Below are 17104 nucleotides of genomic sequence, written 5' to 3'. Positions count from 1 at the left end.
TGAGCAGTGTATATCGTTGCGTAACACGAATGAACTTAAAGAAATAAAATGAAAATAATCCTTTCTAAAAATTAAAATTGACTGACGCAAATGTGCGTTCAAAAGTTTTTTTATTGAAAATAACCATTTTGGCCCGCCATCTATTCTGTCTGGCCCGCGAGATAACGTTAATATGATGTATTAAAAAAAATAAAAAAAATTTCAACCCCATATTTTTTTTTTAAAGAAAAAAAGGGCATACATTTGATGGGATTCCTATCAAATTCGAAACATTTATTGAGGTATGATAGTCCTTAGTGACAACAACAGGTGGAACATCCTGTTTCAGTTATCCATGACGCACAGGTCGGAACGGTATTGACACGCGAGTGCGCGTAATCTTATGCAAAAAACAAACAAACCCAAAGTGTCCTGTCTCCCTCCTTCAGTGGGCAAGGTAAAAAATAGTCAATATTTCGTTAAATTAACAACATAAAAAGGTCTGTTCAATTGGAATTAAATTAAATGCATTTTAAAATTAATAATTTAAATAGTAAGGACCCCCCCCCCCCAAATAAAAAGCAATGGCCCGCGATGCCATTGGTTGAATTTCTTTTTGGCCCACGTCCAAAAGTAATTGCCGACCCCTGCCGTACGGCATCAGTTTTTCGTTTTCTAAACAAGGCGTGCGCGCTCCCGCGGCAGGGGAAACAAATCCTCACGGGGTAACCAAATCAAGCACACCTGTAACACCGGCGCACGTGTTGAGCTCATAGAGCGAAGCCCAGTATCGGTGCGCGTATCGCTTTTAAAAAGTCACGTGACCGAACGAGCAGCAGTATAGTCTGTCAAGGAAGCGCGCCAAAGCTCTGCGAAAACAATATCTGATCTTTTGCGGTTCTTCTTCGAGGTTATCAAGAATTATGGAGCAGCCCCAAGTCAGATAATGGGACAATCAAAAGACCCACTACACTGCACTCCAGACTCATCTGTGCCGTGTGAGAGTGGGTGTTTTCAACGGTGGGGAGAATGTGTGTCCAAAAAGCGCACTAGGCTCAATTTCAAAACATTGGAAAAACGTATTGTTTTAAATTAGGAGAATAAATAAATAAATAAATAAATAAATAAATAAATAAATAAATAAATAAAACAAAATCCCAGTGCACAAGCATCCCCTTTCACAACACATTCACTTTGATTTTCATGTTATGATACATGTTCACATTATTGATTGACTGTAAGTAAAAAATAAAATACATTTTCAATTTAAATTAATATGTGAAAGAATACAATATAATAATTAAATTAATGAATCTATATTCATGTAAGGTAACTAAAAAATAAAATATATTTTCAGTTTAAATGAATATGTGAAAGAATACAATATAATAATAATTACTCAAATTAATTAATGTATAGGGTGGCTCGGATCCGCACTGGGTAGCACGTCCGCCTCACAGTTAGGAGCATGTGGATTCGATTCCACCTCCGGCCCACCCTGTGTGGAGATTGCATGTTCTCTCCGCGTGGGTTTTCTCCGGGCACTCTGGTTTCCTCTCACATCCCCAAAACGTGCTTGGTAAGCCGATTGAAGACTCTAAAGTGTCCCGAGATGAGTGTGAGTGCGGATGGTTGTTTGTCTCTGTGTGCCATGCGATTGGCTGGCAACCGGTTCAGGATGTCCCCCGCCTACTGCCCGATGACCGCTGGGATAGGCTCCAGCACGCCCGTGACCCCCGTGGGGACAAAGCGGTAAAGAAAATTGATGGATGGATTACTCCTTTTGACCAGCAGGAGGGTTTGTGTACATATAAAGTCTTGAGAAATGAAGTTACAATAATCCCCCGTTTATTGCGGATAATTAGTGACCTCCCGTGATAATTGAAACCCGCGAAGTTGGGTCATCTGTAAATTTTTTGTGTGTCAATAAATGTATATGAAACAATTTAAGTGCAGATTTTATTATTGGAACATTAAATAATTGTTTCAAACATGTCAATAATACATTAATAGTATAAATAACATACAGAACATTTTGTATAAGTATTGAAAATATAAATACTATACGTGTGAGCGTGAAACATGATAACAAGAAATACTGGGCAGGTTAACGTGTTAGCAGAAAGATGCAAATTCGCGATTGTGCTAACACGCAAAAACAGACCTCTAAATGAATGCAGACCAACATTTGGAGCAATACGACATTGTCCTAAAGAATAGACTATGTGATCGTCAATTTCTCTTGTAGGAGACCCACTTACATCGTCAATGACTACTGTACCACTGTAACATGTATGTACACGAACGTGAAACAGGAAGTGGTATGGCCTGAAAACGGCCTTCAAAATAAAGCACCCTACCTCAAATCAAAGCACGACTGAATAACATAACATGGAGAATTCTTAACACATACTGTAAATTATTTTAGAACAGCTTTTATTATTATAACATTCTTTTATAACAAGGTACAAGTGTACATACTGTAAATATGTTTTATAACTCTTATTATAACAATTTAAATAATAAAATACTGTAAATATGTGTTTAGAACTTTTATTATTATAACAATTTTTCTACAACAAGGTACAACACTGTAAATATGTTTTTCTGAACTCTTATCATTATAACAATTTTTTTTATAAAAAGGTACAAGTGCAATTATGTGGCACTCCTTGCCTTCTGCTGGCGTGTGGGCAAGTTTTGTGCCATAATTCCTCAATTCAGAAAATTTGTTTTGACTTTTAATTTTTTTTTAAATTTGGAAAGAAAATCCGCTATTTAGTGAAGCCGCGATACACGAACCGCGATGTAGCGAGGGATTACTGTACTCACTTTTGTGAGATACTGCAATTGAAATGCCCAAACAGATGAGCAGTTTTGCATTGGCATTTATGTTTAGTGGTGTGATGTGGCCTTTTCGCCCTGTTTATACATTTGCGCGACCAGACGTCCTCTTTTTCCCGGACATGTCCTCCTTTTGAGCCCTAAAAAGACATTATGACGCATTCGACTGTTCAGTTATAATTGAAATGTCCAAACAGATGAGCAGTTTTGCATAGGTATTTATGTTTAATGGTGTGATATGGCCTTTTCGCCCCGTTTAAACATTTGGGCTAGAAAACTGCGTTTGTAGACGTTCTCTTTTTCCCGGACATGTCCTCCTTTTGAGCCCCCAAAAAATGTCCAGGGGGATTTTGTTGGACTGCCTCAAACATAATAAATGTACAGTACGTGTCTATCGCAGAGGTCCCCAACTGCAGTGTCAATTCAAATTCGAATTGGTCCAAAAAGCATTTTTTGACTCTCAATCAGAGTTCAGTATTTGTACATTAATATTCATATTTCTCGTGTTAAGAAGTACAATACTAGCTGCTATAATATTTGACCACTACGAGTTGTACAAAATCAACCAACACTGATCAGTGTTACTAGTGCTGAATTTCAACAAGTCACTGATGATGTAGGGGTACACTGGTCTGAATTGTCTGTGGGCAGCGTAGGATTGATTGCTGCTCAAGGATCGTGTACGTGTGTTTGATTGATTGTTTGTCTCTATATGTGCCTTACGATTGGCTGATGGTTAGTTCAGGGTGCAGGCTGCCTTTCTCCCAATGTCAGCTGTGATAGGCTCCAGCAGGCCCCTGCGACCCTTAATTCTCTCGAGGGACATTTGGGATGTCCGATCAAATTTTAGGAGGCTAGGTCTTCCGCATCTCAGTTTTGCTATCCATTTTAAAACATCGGAGATCAATTTATCAGATCAACCTACAACTTTCGGCACTTATGTTTTCTCTTATTTTCTTCTTCTTTCTACACATCTTTTTTTCCAGTTTTCATATGTAGGACTGTTATTATTTTTAACACAACTTTACTAATCCCACTTCATGAGCTATATGTTCCCTATTGGGGACGTGGGACTGGGGATGACGTGGGAATGAAAAATAGTAAAATACCAAAGTCAATTATCTGGTCTGGGACCTGGGGGTCCAAGCATATTGCAGGACTACTTGATGTCACTTTCAGTTGACAGGTAATGGTAAAATGCTGTTAAAGATATTTAAAAAAAAATCTAATTAATTAAACAAAATATTAATTTCTATAGCTAAAATGGCTAAATGTGCACTCTAATTGAGATTGATTAAAAACGAAGACACCAATAAAATCAACTATAAATACAGCAAAAACTTCCTTCATCATAATATTCATCAAATGTCATACATAAAAGCTTTTGTGCTATTTTCCATTTTTATTCTTATTACTGTACAGCTGTGCAGAAGAGAGGCCGGATATTTGTTTGAGAATTTTAGTTTATCATACATTAAGTGATTTTTTTTTTTTTAAATCTTGCACTTAACAAATACTAAAACTACTAAAAACAATCAAAATGTGCGCAAAAACTAATAAAAAAATGAATTTTAAAAAGTCACAATTAAAACAAAACTAGCGATAACGCAGAATACGAAATTATTTATGACCCTGGTTCAAAGTGGATTACAAGAATTGAGACATATTGTGAATTTTAGATTTGATAAAAGAGAAATTCTAAGATCAGTGGTCAATAATGTTGAACATAAGATGAGTTCAAGGTTGAGTTCAGGGTTTTGGGCGGGCTATTTACAGTAAGTTTTTGAGTTTTAAACTAATCAGGTTACCACTTCTTATGAAGACATCTAGTGCAACTAGGGGTATAATCCAGTCCTTTACGTTCCAGTGGGTTTGTCGAATCTCACTTGCATGCTGTTAACTGTGATGACATCATTCTGAATAGACACTGTATAAAATCCAAGTATGAAGTTGTTCAAAAATGATGCTTTGGACAAGTAGGGGTTAAAATTTTGTCAATTTTAATAACATAAATGTATAGTAACAGACAGGAGACCTGATAACACAAGCTAGGAGAAAACTAACATAAAAAATTAATTTTTAAAATTGCTCTTACCAGAAGGTCCAGCAAATTGAATGCGTCAACGGAAATGCCTACCACTTTTGTGAAAATCGATGAATAATAATGATAAAATAAAAAATAATGAACAATGGAGAGGTCCTGGGATTCATAAATTCATTTGTTCATATTACAGTTAGTTTTTCCACTGACTTTCAAATAACATGTTCAGTGGTTATTTAAAGGATTAAGAGTTCTTGAAAACAAATAAGCAAAACACACATCACACAAAAAAAGGCAATTGAACAGCCTCCAATATGTACATACTATTTGTTATCTATCATACCCCGAAGCAATATTTATGTGCTAAGGTCTAGTGTTTGTCCCTTTAGCATCTGCTATTAATCCACCAAGAACACTCCATGCACCATGGAAAAATATAGAAAGATACTGGATTCATATAAATGTTAAGAAAACTATACGGGAGCCGTCCTTTTCCCACACGCATTATACTGTCATAAGAAAATAAAACATGACAAATCTGGGTAAGAAATAGTAAAGGTTCAACACTTCTGGCCTGAACATACAATAATCTATTTGAAAAGCAAGCTATATTGGTTTTGTGGAAGCATTTTGATACTATCTTACAGTAATATCTGAGATAAGGCTATTTTAGATGTCTCTAAAACACTTTTCACTTTGGAGTACAGGGTGAAGGAAATGTTAAGGGAATTTGTTTTTTCTTGTTCACTTCTATTCTTTTACCACAAGTGAAAACATCTGCCATAATCTGGTTCCTGGTTCTGCCATAAATCCTTGACAACACATCACTTGTTACATCACAATATAAAACCTTTTTTTTTTTTGTAATGACTGTAATCTGGAAAATTCCATACATATACATATGCATAGAGAGAGAGAGAGAGCGATAGAGAGAGTGATAGAGATAGCGGATGGGGGGGAGGGAGGGGGGAGAGAGCGAGAGAGAGAGAGAGAGAGGGGGGGGGAGGGAGGGAGGGAGAGGGAGAGGGAGAGAGAGAGGGAGGGAGGGAGCGAGAGAGCGAGAGCGCAAGAGCGAGAGAGCGAGAACGAGAAAGACCAATGAGGCTTTTGCATATTATCTTAAGTTCAACTCAAACACTGGAAGGACAACTTTGTGGTTACACATCCTTCCGGCCCTCTTTGAGCTGTATAGACCTTAAAACACACAGGTAACTAAAACACACTGAATCCTGATTCCCTTCAGACCTAATCATGTAAAATGTCATGAGTGGGTGGCGAGTAATTGGCATATTTTTCTTCACAAACAGTTTGCAGCTTTAATAGTGTTCACCAATCAACAAGAATCAACATTTGGTGTTATGAGCACAATGTCTGTCTGGTAACGACCTGAGGTAACTTGAATAAGAAGCATGACACCTACCGACAGTCTCAAATCGATGGCATGTTGACACCCTCATGGTGTCAGCTCTATCAATGAGTTCGCTTCTATGAGACGACACTACTTCAGCCATGTGTTTTGAGAGGTTATTGGCTTCAGTGCAATGCCTAGTTTTTGACTGGGTCTTATTTCCAACCTCAATTTTGTAGCAGTCCCCTGAGCCAGTTACCTTGACTTGTATCGCTTAACAAATTTATTAGACCACACCAGTGCAGTTTGAGAGCTGCCCAATATTAATAGCATAGCAAATCACCAGTGTCCTGTTTTACACCAGTAGGCTCCATAACTGTCATACTTTTTAATGCAAAATTACATTTATTATTCCCAACTAAGGTGCCACATTTTAGGTGTTTATTCCTGAATAGAAAGAAATGGATCCTTCTCATTTTTTGTTCAAATTGTAAAAAAAAAAAAATAAATAAATCTAATTACAGTCAAATATATGTTTAAGCATTTTACATACACCAAGTGTTCTCCCAACATATTTGCAAAATTATTTAGTACTATTGAGTGTATTTGAATACAAGGAGTGTAGGAGAGTGGAATCTAAGAATATCTAGAGATCAAAGGACTAATGCTAAAAACGTTTATAAATGCATGGTCCCCACCATGAGTTAACGCTAAGACTGTAGCTCAGAGGAACTCGGGATTAGCTCCTCTTTGTCAGGACAAATAAAGAGGAACACAATGTTACAAACACGTGAATTCGCCAATAAAATCACAGGAGTTCATCATGAAACATTTTGCATGGCTGTGTATATGCAAAAAAAAACAATACTATGTTATATTAGTAACTGTGTTGTGTGTCTATGTGCGTGCGTGTGTGTTTGCATGAGAGAGCAAGTGTAAAAGAGTGAGCAAAAAAGGATTTTAGGGCCACAGCTGGTACTTAGTAAGAGGAGCAAAATCAGTCCTTCAAAAGATTTTTCCTTTCTTCTTGTTCTTCTCCATTGTCCTACATGAGAAAACAAAAATGTTTGGTTAGAAATAAAGGGCCACATTCTCTAGTTCGCATTTTCCGCAATTGCCATTTTTAGTTAAGGTTTGCACATTCATTCCATGATCCAATCATGTGTTTCCAACACATCCCATTATGTGGAAGCACAGTAGTGTTCAGAATAACAGTTGTGCTACAGTATGTGACTAATAAGATTATTCCAGGATTGGAGTATATATTTTTTATTGTTACATGGGAAGGTACCAGTAGATTCAATAGTACTTTGCTGTGTCTTTGCTTCCTGTAATATTTAGCTTCTGTTTTCAAACCCAAATTTCTGTCAACACCAAAAACAAAGGGGCTTCACTGTGCTAAATAGGTTTGGAGGGGAATGTTTTGTATGTGTGTTTGACTTTCTAGCCTTAGCTACTGTAAATAAATAAATATGCTGTAAATGCGCGTGCGCGCACAAACACACACACACACACACACACACACACACACACACACACACACACACACACACACACACACACACACACACACACACACACACACACACACACACACACACACACACACACACACACACGGTAATGGCGAGTTGAAATTACTTCAATATATCATTAGGCTGACGACAGTATATGTTAGCACTGAGCAACGGCACGAAAGTATACTTTAAACCATTTCTTTATTCTTTAAATATAGTCGGTGTCCCCTGCTGGTGACCTACTCAGAGTGTACACCGCCTACCGTCCAAAGATTGCCAGGATAAGCTCCAGCACGCCCGCGACCCTCGCGAGGATCAGCAGCTTGGAAGATGAATGAACGAGTGAACGAACGTAAAAACAAATGAATGGAGATTAAAGCTCTTTCCCAACCTTTGAGTCAAATTTCATGGGACACCATGAACAAAAATTATGCCTACTGAAATTCACACAGTGAGTCTGTTTACTAAAGCGAGCGTAAACCGAGAAGTTCACTAGCCCAGTTTATGCCTATTTTTTTTAAGAATAATGAAAAAAGTTAGCATTTATTATTTTATCCATTCGTTTTGGAGAAATAATGAAACAACAAATGCCTTTAAAAACGCCCACTTTTAATGAGGAATAGGGACATTCTATGTCTTGGTTGCCCTAATAAGCAATGACGAGTCGCGCGAGCACATTGCAGGGAGTATGTGGAAGCAAAAAGACAATGGATAATAATTAAATGTGGAAATTAAGACAATGTAAAGTGTTCATTTAAGAAAAACATCAGCAAGATTTTGTGATAAAATCATTATTAATAAAGTCAGGCTGATGTGTCAAATCAAGCACACGCCGCCCAGTAAGTGGGCGTCAGTAAGCGTATGACCCTTCTGTTTGAAAATACTGTTAAATCTTTTTAGCGTTTTTTTAAGGGAGGAATTGTATCACTGATATCATTTTTTTAATACAGTTCCATCACATAAGTGCTAATATTGGGCTCACTTTACCCTCCCTTTAATTGAACTTGCAGAAGTTCAAGACTTATTCTGTTGTGTAAATAACTAAAGAGCACTGAGTTGTTTTGCTTGTCACTATAGGTCACTTTTAAACTAACTCAATTGACCTAATACATTAATCATTGTCCTTTGTTTTCACCTTTTTAGGGAATAACATTTGTTTTATACATTATATTATTACTTTCTCTCCATTACTCTCTGTTTTACTGCGCCAAAATCTGCAGCTGATGTCACTCTGTAATTATTCTGTCAGCACCTGTCCTATTGGAGCTCAGCCCGAATTTAATTTCAATTTGAAAAATGCGCCTGCAGCACATACACAATGAATAGATTGATAACGCCTCACTGTGTCATGTTTAAAAAGGCCCTTACTCAGTGTGGTCCCCTGTACCATTTTCATTTGCTCAAATTGCTTGAGGGTTTTGTAACTTACTTAGAGGCATCCAATTTTTGCTGCTCAATGATTCTCTGCTGAGCCTCCCAGTTGGCCTTCTCATCTTCATACACTCGCCTCTTCTCCTCAAGCTCTTTGTACTGTGCCTCTAGGTTTCTTTTCATTTGTTCGTGACGTCGCTCGAGCTGAAGATTGAAACAGAAGACACAGATTGGAAAAAAAAAAAAAGAACAAAAAAAACACAAAAAGGCATCAAACATTATTGAGGTAACAGAATTTGTATTGCAGGGGACACCGACGTGGTGCCTTTGGGCACCAGGTATCCCCCAAACATCACAAGAGTAGCCCACAGGCCTGCTCTAAAATTGTATTTATTTACCATATTTTCCGCATAATAAGGCGCACTCAAGAGTCTTTAATTATCTCAAAAAACGAAGGTGTGCCTTTTGTGTGGACCGAATTCCAAAATCTGTAAAGTCGTTTTGTGTGGCATCCCCCACACAGAAATGCAATATACTGGCGTAATATGTACCGTAATTTTCGGACTATAAGTCGCGTTTTTTTTCATAGTTTGGGTCGGGGGGCGATTTATACTCAGGAGCGACTTATGTGGTTTTTTTTTTTTCAAAAAAATTTACTTGATCATTAACACATTACTTACTAGTACAGTTGATCACCTCACATATTTTTAATACACTGAAAAAACGAATAAAGCAATTCACACTTTAAAGCACAATATTCAAGTTCATGAAACAAATAAACAAAACAAAAAAAACAACAACTGAAAAAGAAATATAGTTATTTTCAAACTAAACTGAACGAGGGTGATTTAAATATCACCATTGGCCGTGACGCAACAACTGGGAGGGGAAAGCCCTGTTTTTTTGAGTTTTTAAAAAGCACAGGTCTGGTGAAGAGAATTTAGTGTGGTGATGAGAAAAAAAAAAAAAAAAAAAAAAAAACAGTAGGGGCAGCAATGCAATTTAGGATGCAAGCTCTGCTTGTGATGGACAGCATGCGAGCACACATCACGCCAGACATGCAAATCACGAGTCCGACGGCGCGCGTACGCGGCATTGTTTACACGATTGTTGATCGATGTATTTTATGATTTGGAGTGACAGATGGTTTGGTAATATTGTTGCTATATGATAGTTATTTGAAATATACTTTATATATCGTTATATGGGTCTGTGGAATAATTAGACATGCAAATCACGAGTCCGAGGGCGCACGTACGCGGCATTGTTTACACGATCAATGATCGATGGATTTTATGATTTGGAGTGACAGATGGTTTGGTAATATTGTTGCTATATGATAGTTATTTGAAATATACTTTGTATATTGTTATATGGGTCTGTGGAATAATTAGACATGCAAATCACGAGTCCGACGACGCGCGTACGCGGCATTGTTTACACAATCGATGATCGATGTATTTTATGATTTGGAGTGACAGATGGTTTGGTAATATTGTTGCTATATGATAGTTATTTGAAATATACTTTATATATCGTTATATGGGTTTGTGGAATAATTAGACATGCAAATCACGAGTCCGACGGCGCGCGTACGCGGCATTGTTTACACGATCGATGATCGATGTATTTTATGATTTGGAGTGACACAGATGGTTTGATAAACGTGTTATTTATGTTATTATCATTTGAATAACTCTGAATGTTACGTTAGGCCCTTTCTCAGCCTCTCGTTTGTGTATGTCACGTTAGCATACCGTATCGTTTAGCCTGTTGTTGCTGGTTCGTGTGTGTTTTTGGTGTTGGATTTTGACAAATACATTTGCCCCAAAAGTGCGACTTATACTCCGGAGCGACGTATATGTTTTTTTTCACGTTATTGAGCATTTTATGGGTGGTGCGACTTATACTCCGGAGCGACTAATAGTCAGAAAATTACGGTATACCCGATGAACCAATTATACGACATTACGTTTTACGTAGATCGCTGCGGTAAACCAATCAGAGGACTATACGTAACACCTAGAGTATGTACCTCCGCCACCATTGATGAATAAATACTATCGTTTGGGCAAAGCAAACAGCATTAGGAGCCTCTAAAATGGCATCTACAAGGATACATGCTTACGAGGCACAACTCAAGCTTTCTGGCAAGCCAGGATAATTTCAGAAGAGCAACCTGACAACGACGAGACAATGACGAGAGGGAACTTGGCATGTTTAATGGCGAACTTGCCCAACTGTTTAATGTGGGTACAGAAGATGAAGACTTTGATGGATTTCAAAGTCAAAATCAGCTTTATTGTCAATTTCTTTACGTTAAGACACACAAAGAGATCAAAATTATGTTTCCCACGTCCCACGGTGACTAGACACATCACACAACACATACAAGCAAATAGCACAAAGAGTAAAAACAATAGATAAGAGCGATGAATAAGTAATAAGCAAATAACCTAAATAAATAAACAATAAATAAATGAATAGACAAATAAGAGGAGCAAAATGGAGTAAGCGTGCATACAGCAGACAGAGAGTTCAGGATCCTGACAGCTTGGAGTATGAAGCTGTTGGTGAGTCTGGTGGTGCGGGAGCGCAGGCTCCTGTACCTCTTACCAGAGGACAGAAGATCAAACAAAGAGTGAGCGGGGTGACTCACATCACACACAATCGCGGTCGCCTTGCAGGTGAGATGGGAGGTGTAAACGTCCTTCAGGGAGGGGAGTGAAGCACCAATGATCTTACTAGTCGTGTTCACTATGCGCTGCAGGGCCTTCATGTTGTATTCAGTGCAGCCACCACCCCACACAGCGATACAACTGGAGAGGCCGCTCTCAATGGTGCCACGGTAGAATGTGGACATGATGGCAGGAGGAGCACTCGCTCGCCTGAGTTTCCGCAGAAAGTACAGGCGGCGCTGAGCTTTCTTTGCCAGCGACACAGTGTTGGTGGTCCAGGAGATGTCCTCACTGATGTGCACCCCCAGGAATCTGGTGCTGCTCACTCTCTCCACCACAGCACCTTCGATGGTCAGCGACAAGTGTTGGGTGTGACCCTTCTGGAAGTCAACAACAATCTCCTCGGTCTTGCTGACGTTCAGCAGGAGGTTGTTGTCCCTGCACGACGTGGCCAGAAGGTCGACCTCCGACCTGTATTGAATCTCGTCGCCCCCGGTGATGACACCCACCAGAGTTGTGTCGTCGGCATATTTCCGCACGCGGTTGCTGCTGTAGTTTGCAGTGCAGTCATGCGTCAGCAGGGCGAAGAGCAGCGGACTGAGCACGCAGCCTTGGGGGGGGGGGGGGGTGGCGGGCCCTTGTGCTCAGCGTGAAGCTGCCAGAGATATTGTCACCAACGCGTACTACCTGAGGCCTCTGACAGAGGAAGTCCAGTAGCCAATTGCAAAGGTAGGTACTGAGGCCCAGCTTGTCGAGTTTGCAGATGAGATGCTGTGGAACAATGGTGTTGAATGCAGAAGTGAAGTCCACAAACAGCAATCTCACATACGGGTCTCTGTTCTCCAGGTGGGGGAGGGCAGAGCAGATGGCATCCTCAGAGGACCGTTTGGCTTGGTACGCAAACTGGAAGGAGTCTATGGTGGGGGCAAGAACAGACCTGATGTGCGCCATGACAAGCCGCTCAAAGCACTTCATGATGATGGGTGTCAGTGCCACAGGGCTGTAGTCATTGAAACAGGAAGGAGCAGGTTTTTTCGGCACAGGTATGATGGGAGACATACTCGGGAGCGACTTATATGTGAATTTATTCACAAATTTTCAAAATTCAAAAATCCGCGATGTAGCGAAACCGCGATGTAGCAAGGGATTGCTGTCATTTGAACTGCAAGTGATGTCACCGGTGCCGCGCGGCTGTTGTTTACTTAAAGGACAAAGGATTCGACCACGGAATGAAGAAGATGACGAAGGGCCCCACGTTTGAAGGATTTAATGATTTGGAGTGACACAAGGTTTGAAAAATTTATTTATGTTAGTTATTTGATATATTTCATTTCGTGTAGCAACTTGTGTATGTTTTTATCGTTACAGTTCAGTAGTTGTTGGCTCGTTGAATTGTTTTGTTCAATAAATAAATAAACCCACGTCTACTTGAATAACTCTGAACGTTACGTCAGGCCCGTTCTCAGCTCCTCGTTTGTGTATATGTCACGTTAGCATACCGTATCATTTAGCCTGTTGTTGCTGGTTCATGTCTGTTTTCGGTGTTGGATTTCGACAAATAAATTTGCCCCAAAAGTGCGATTTATACTCCGGTGTGTATTATATATGTTTTTTTTCACTTTATTGTGCATTTTATGGCTGGTGCGACTTGTACTCCGGAGCGACTTATAGTCCGAAAATTACGGTACTCTCTTGCAAGAATCCAAAGTCAGACTTTGTTCGAACATTGCTGTACCTACAGTAACGAACAAATTCTCCACTTGCAAGTGCTTAAAGGGCATACTGTCTCCCGTGTGGTTCTTGTAAAATAAGTTAGAGTGAACACAAACTCAAACAGTGCAGAAAATACGATGGTCGCAAAATACGGCAAGCGTGCATGTGTCCGTCCATCCATCCATCCTAAAGATGCGAACAATGGCAGAGACTTAAAAAAATAGAGTTGCCTTTTGATATTTTTCTGCTTTTTCTAATTTTTGTGAGATGCAGTACATGAACAATAAACATAATTTAGTATTATTATTATTTTTATAAATGAAGGTCATTTTATAGATTTTTGAATTTATTTTAGAATTGTGAATATAATTGGTTACCCTTTGCCTTCACTTTCGAAAAGGTTGGTAACCCCTGACGTATAGAAACACAGTTTTACCTCAGCTTCTGAATCCTTCAATTTCTGCTTCTTCTCCTTAACCTTCATTTCAAAGACTTGTTCCATTTCTGCCTCCATCTTCTTCATTTTCATCACATGTTCCCTCCGCTCTTCTTCCATCTGTGCCAAGGGACTCCTGCTCAAAATAGCATCAGTCTCTTTCAATTGCTTACCTTCAGTTGATATTAATTAGTGCATATACACAGGAGCCTGCATCTGAGTATTTTCAACACGCATATAGAATATTCATATCTACAGTGAACATGAATACATCACATTGGTGGTGCTTTGACTTCGAAGTTGAAATTGTTCCGTGTCCATGCACACAAATCAAATCACTTGAAAAGGTCACCATCGCTAACCTTTTGATGGCAACCTAAGAATAACTAGTCTGAGAAATTATGAGATCCTATTTAAATAATTTCTCTGTGTATCTTAATTATTTCGATGAGATTCATCTTGTCTTTGTGATAATATATTTCAAATTATTTTGTTCAAACAAGTACAAATTGTAACACGACCACCTCCATGAGCCAACCAGAGTCTTTTGATACTCGGCCTAATGTTAGGATGCATGTTGCTCAATAGCATTGCGGTCCAAAAGGTTGTGTAAACTGAGGTTGTATATGAATTCCTCCATTTTGTGAGATACTTTATACAATGGATGACAACGCATAATAAAATATTTAGTGTATTAACTTAGGGTATGCAAATAACTAATATTTGACTGACTTGGTAAGTTGTCCCTTGGTCTTGGTGTTATCCACGCCATTACAGGTGACAGCAGCAAGTTTCTTACTGCGGTAATTTTCATAGTGAACATTGTTGGTGACATCCTTCAGATCCTGCATGTGGGTCCTGTTGATAGGAAAGACGTTTATGAAGATTCATAGAGCTGAATGAAAAACAACTGGACTCGACATGATAAAGAATCACCTCAAGCATTTGGGCATACGTTGTTGTGAGCTAATTGGGAAGTGTGTGTGTGTGTGTGTGTGGGGGGGGCATTATAAAATGGCTTATTTCTTAAGGGAAATTTTCCTTGAACCAGTTTAATGTAGTGTCCACAGCGTCTTACCTGATTAACATGTTGCGCAACACAGTAAAATCACAGTGTTCCCCATTCTCCACTGAAATACACAGAAAAACAAGTGGGGACACACAGATATTAAAATGACTGCATGACCATGTTGTTTACCCATCAAATTTGTTGGTTGCGTCAATCAGTGAGTACGGAAGAGGAGAAAGCGTTCTAAATTTGGGTTTAAATTTTGCAATTAGACTTAACATTTGCAGTTAATGTGACAGCAAAACAATTTGTTATTTTTTTGGTTCCTTAGACTATATATATAATTTAAAAAAAAAAAGGTTGGTTAATGAAAGGCCTGTTCATTACCGTATTTTTCGGACTAAAAGTCACACCAGCCATAAAATGCACAATAAAGTGAAAAAAGAACATATATAAGTCGCACCGGAGTATAAGTCGCACTTTTGGGGCAAATTTATTTGTCAAAATCCAACACCAAGAACAGACATGAACCAGCAATAACAGGCTAAACGATACGGTATGCTAACGTGACATATACACAAACGAGGAGCTGAGAACGGACCGGACGTAACATTAGGAGTTATTCAAATAACTATTACATAAATAACACGTTTATCAAACCATCTGTGTCACTCCATTAAATCCATCGATCGTCCTTTATGTTAATGCCGGGTGTGCGCCGCGCCGCTGACGTCGGCCATCTGTGTCACTACAATTCATTAAATGAATTAAATGCTACATTGTTAAATGCAATCGACTCTGTGGCGCCGCTACGTCTGAAAACTCGCCGTAGATTGCATACTCCGTTGTTCACAGATGAAACACGTTCGCTTAAGCAATTAAGTAGAAAGCATGAGCGCAAATGGCGTTTAACCAAACTTGAGGTTTTCCATCAGGCATGGCGCGACAGCCTCCTGAAATATAAAGATGTGCTTATCTTAGAAAAAACTCGTTATTTTTCGCAAGTCATTAATCTCAATAAGAACAATCCTAAATACCTATTTGATACAGTGGCAAAGCTAACACTACGCCAGCCGACCCCCGATAGCTCCTTTCACTCGGCTGACGAGTTCATGAAATTCTTTGCTCGAAAGATTGAATCCATTAGGGATGAGATCAAGATGACCATTTCCAATCACTCAGTCGGGACCGCCGATTACCGGCGCTGACGATCATGCAATCACCCTCTCAAATTTTAAAAGCGTGTCCCTCAAAAGGCTTACACAATTAGTTAGTGTGGCTAAACAAACAACATGTTTACTCGACCCGCTTCCAGCCAAACTATTTAAAGAATTATTTCAAATCTTAGGACCGTCCGTTTTAAATATAATTAATCTGTCTGTCTCCTCTGGGATAGTGCCAACAGCCTTTAAAACCGCTATCATTAAACCGCTACTTAAGCGACCAAATCTTGACCCGGACTGTCTCAGTAACTATAGGCCAGTTTCAAATCTCCCATTCATAGCAAAACTTCTTGATGATGATCTCCTCATAGCTATGGATTCAAACACTTCATCGGTATTGTTACTACTCGATCTTAGTGCTGCCTTCGACACTGTAGACTTTGATATTTTATTAGATCGTCTTAAAGGTTCTGTTGGTATTTCGGGGTCAGCACTAGGCTGGTTTCATTCGTATCTATCAGACAGGACACACCGAGTGGTCCATGGCAATGCATCCTCTGAACTCTATAAAGTTACGTGTGGTGTCCCACAGGGATCGGTACTAGGACCAATTCTATTTAATATTTATATGATTCCACTTGGGGACATAATACGTAAATATAATATTAGTTTTCAATGTTACGCGGATGACACCCAATTATATATGCCGTTATCAATGACAGATCCGCGGGACTGTTGTAATCTTGAGGCATGCCTTGCGGAGATCAAGCAATGGATGTCTCTCAACTTCCTTCGTCTGAACCCAGATAAAACTGAGATGTTGATAATTGGTCGAGCTCGTTATCAACATTTATTTAAGGAAACCACTATAACTATAGATAACCGTACTATCACTCAGAGTGATACTGTAACTAATCTCGGGGTAATATTTGACCAAACGCTCTCCTTTGAAAAGCACATTAAGACTATAACCAGAATAGCATTTTTTCACCTTCGTAATATTGC

At 39.1% G+C, this 17104-nt stretch overlaps 1 protein-coding gene and 1 long non-coding RNA gene across 3 annotated transcripts in view; one reads left to right on the top strand and one right to left on the bottom strand.

Annotated features, from left to right (window-relative positions):
- Positions 1 to 8153, top strand: part of LOC147056141 (uncharacterized) — a 118532-nt gene extending 110379 nt beyond the window's left edge. Inside the window, exon 5 of the long non-coding RNA XR_015066450.1 lies at positions 7948 to 8153. This is a non-coding gene — a long non-coding RNA (uncharacterized LOC147056141). The remainder of the gene's footprint in view (positions 1 to 7947) is intronic.
- The window catches only part of LOC147056140 (septin-7-like), a 63577-nt gene continuing 51279 nt past the window's right edge, over positions 4807 to 17104 (bottom strand). For both annotated transcript variants that reach the window (XM_085914636.1, XM_085914635.1), the window contains exons 9-13: positions 15006 to 15057; positions 14660 to 14785; positions 13928 to 14063; positions 9159 to 9304; positions 4807 to 7257 (exon numbers count right to left, since the gene is read on the bottom strand). In XM_085914636.1, the coding sequence (XP_085770762.1) occupies positions 7218 to 7257; positions 9159 to 9304; positions 13928 to 14063; positions 14660 to 14785; positions 15006 to 15057 (500 nt within the window). In that variant the 3' untranslated portion in view covers positions 4807 to 7217. The remainder of the gene's footprint in view (positions 7258 to 9158; positions 9305 to 13927; positions 14064 to 14659; positions 14786 to 15005; positions 15058 to 17104) is intronic.

The sequence above is a fragment of the Syngnathus leptorhynchus genome, chromosome 6 (assembly GCF_054491065.1).
Source record: "Syngnathus leptorhynchus isolate UIUO chromosome 6, UIUO_Slep, whole genome shotgun sequence".
In the NCBI taxonomy this organism is placed as follows: Eukaryota; Metazoa; Chordata; class Actinopteri; order Syngnathiformes; family Syngnathidae; genus Syngnathus; species Syngnathus leptorhynchus.
This window is presented reverse-complemented; position numbering and strand designations above follow the sequence as displayed.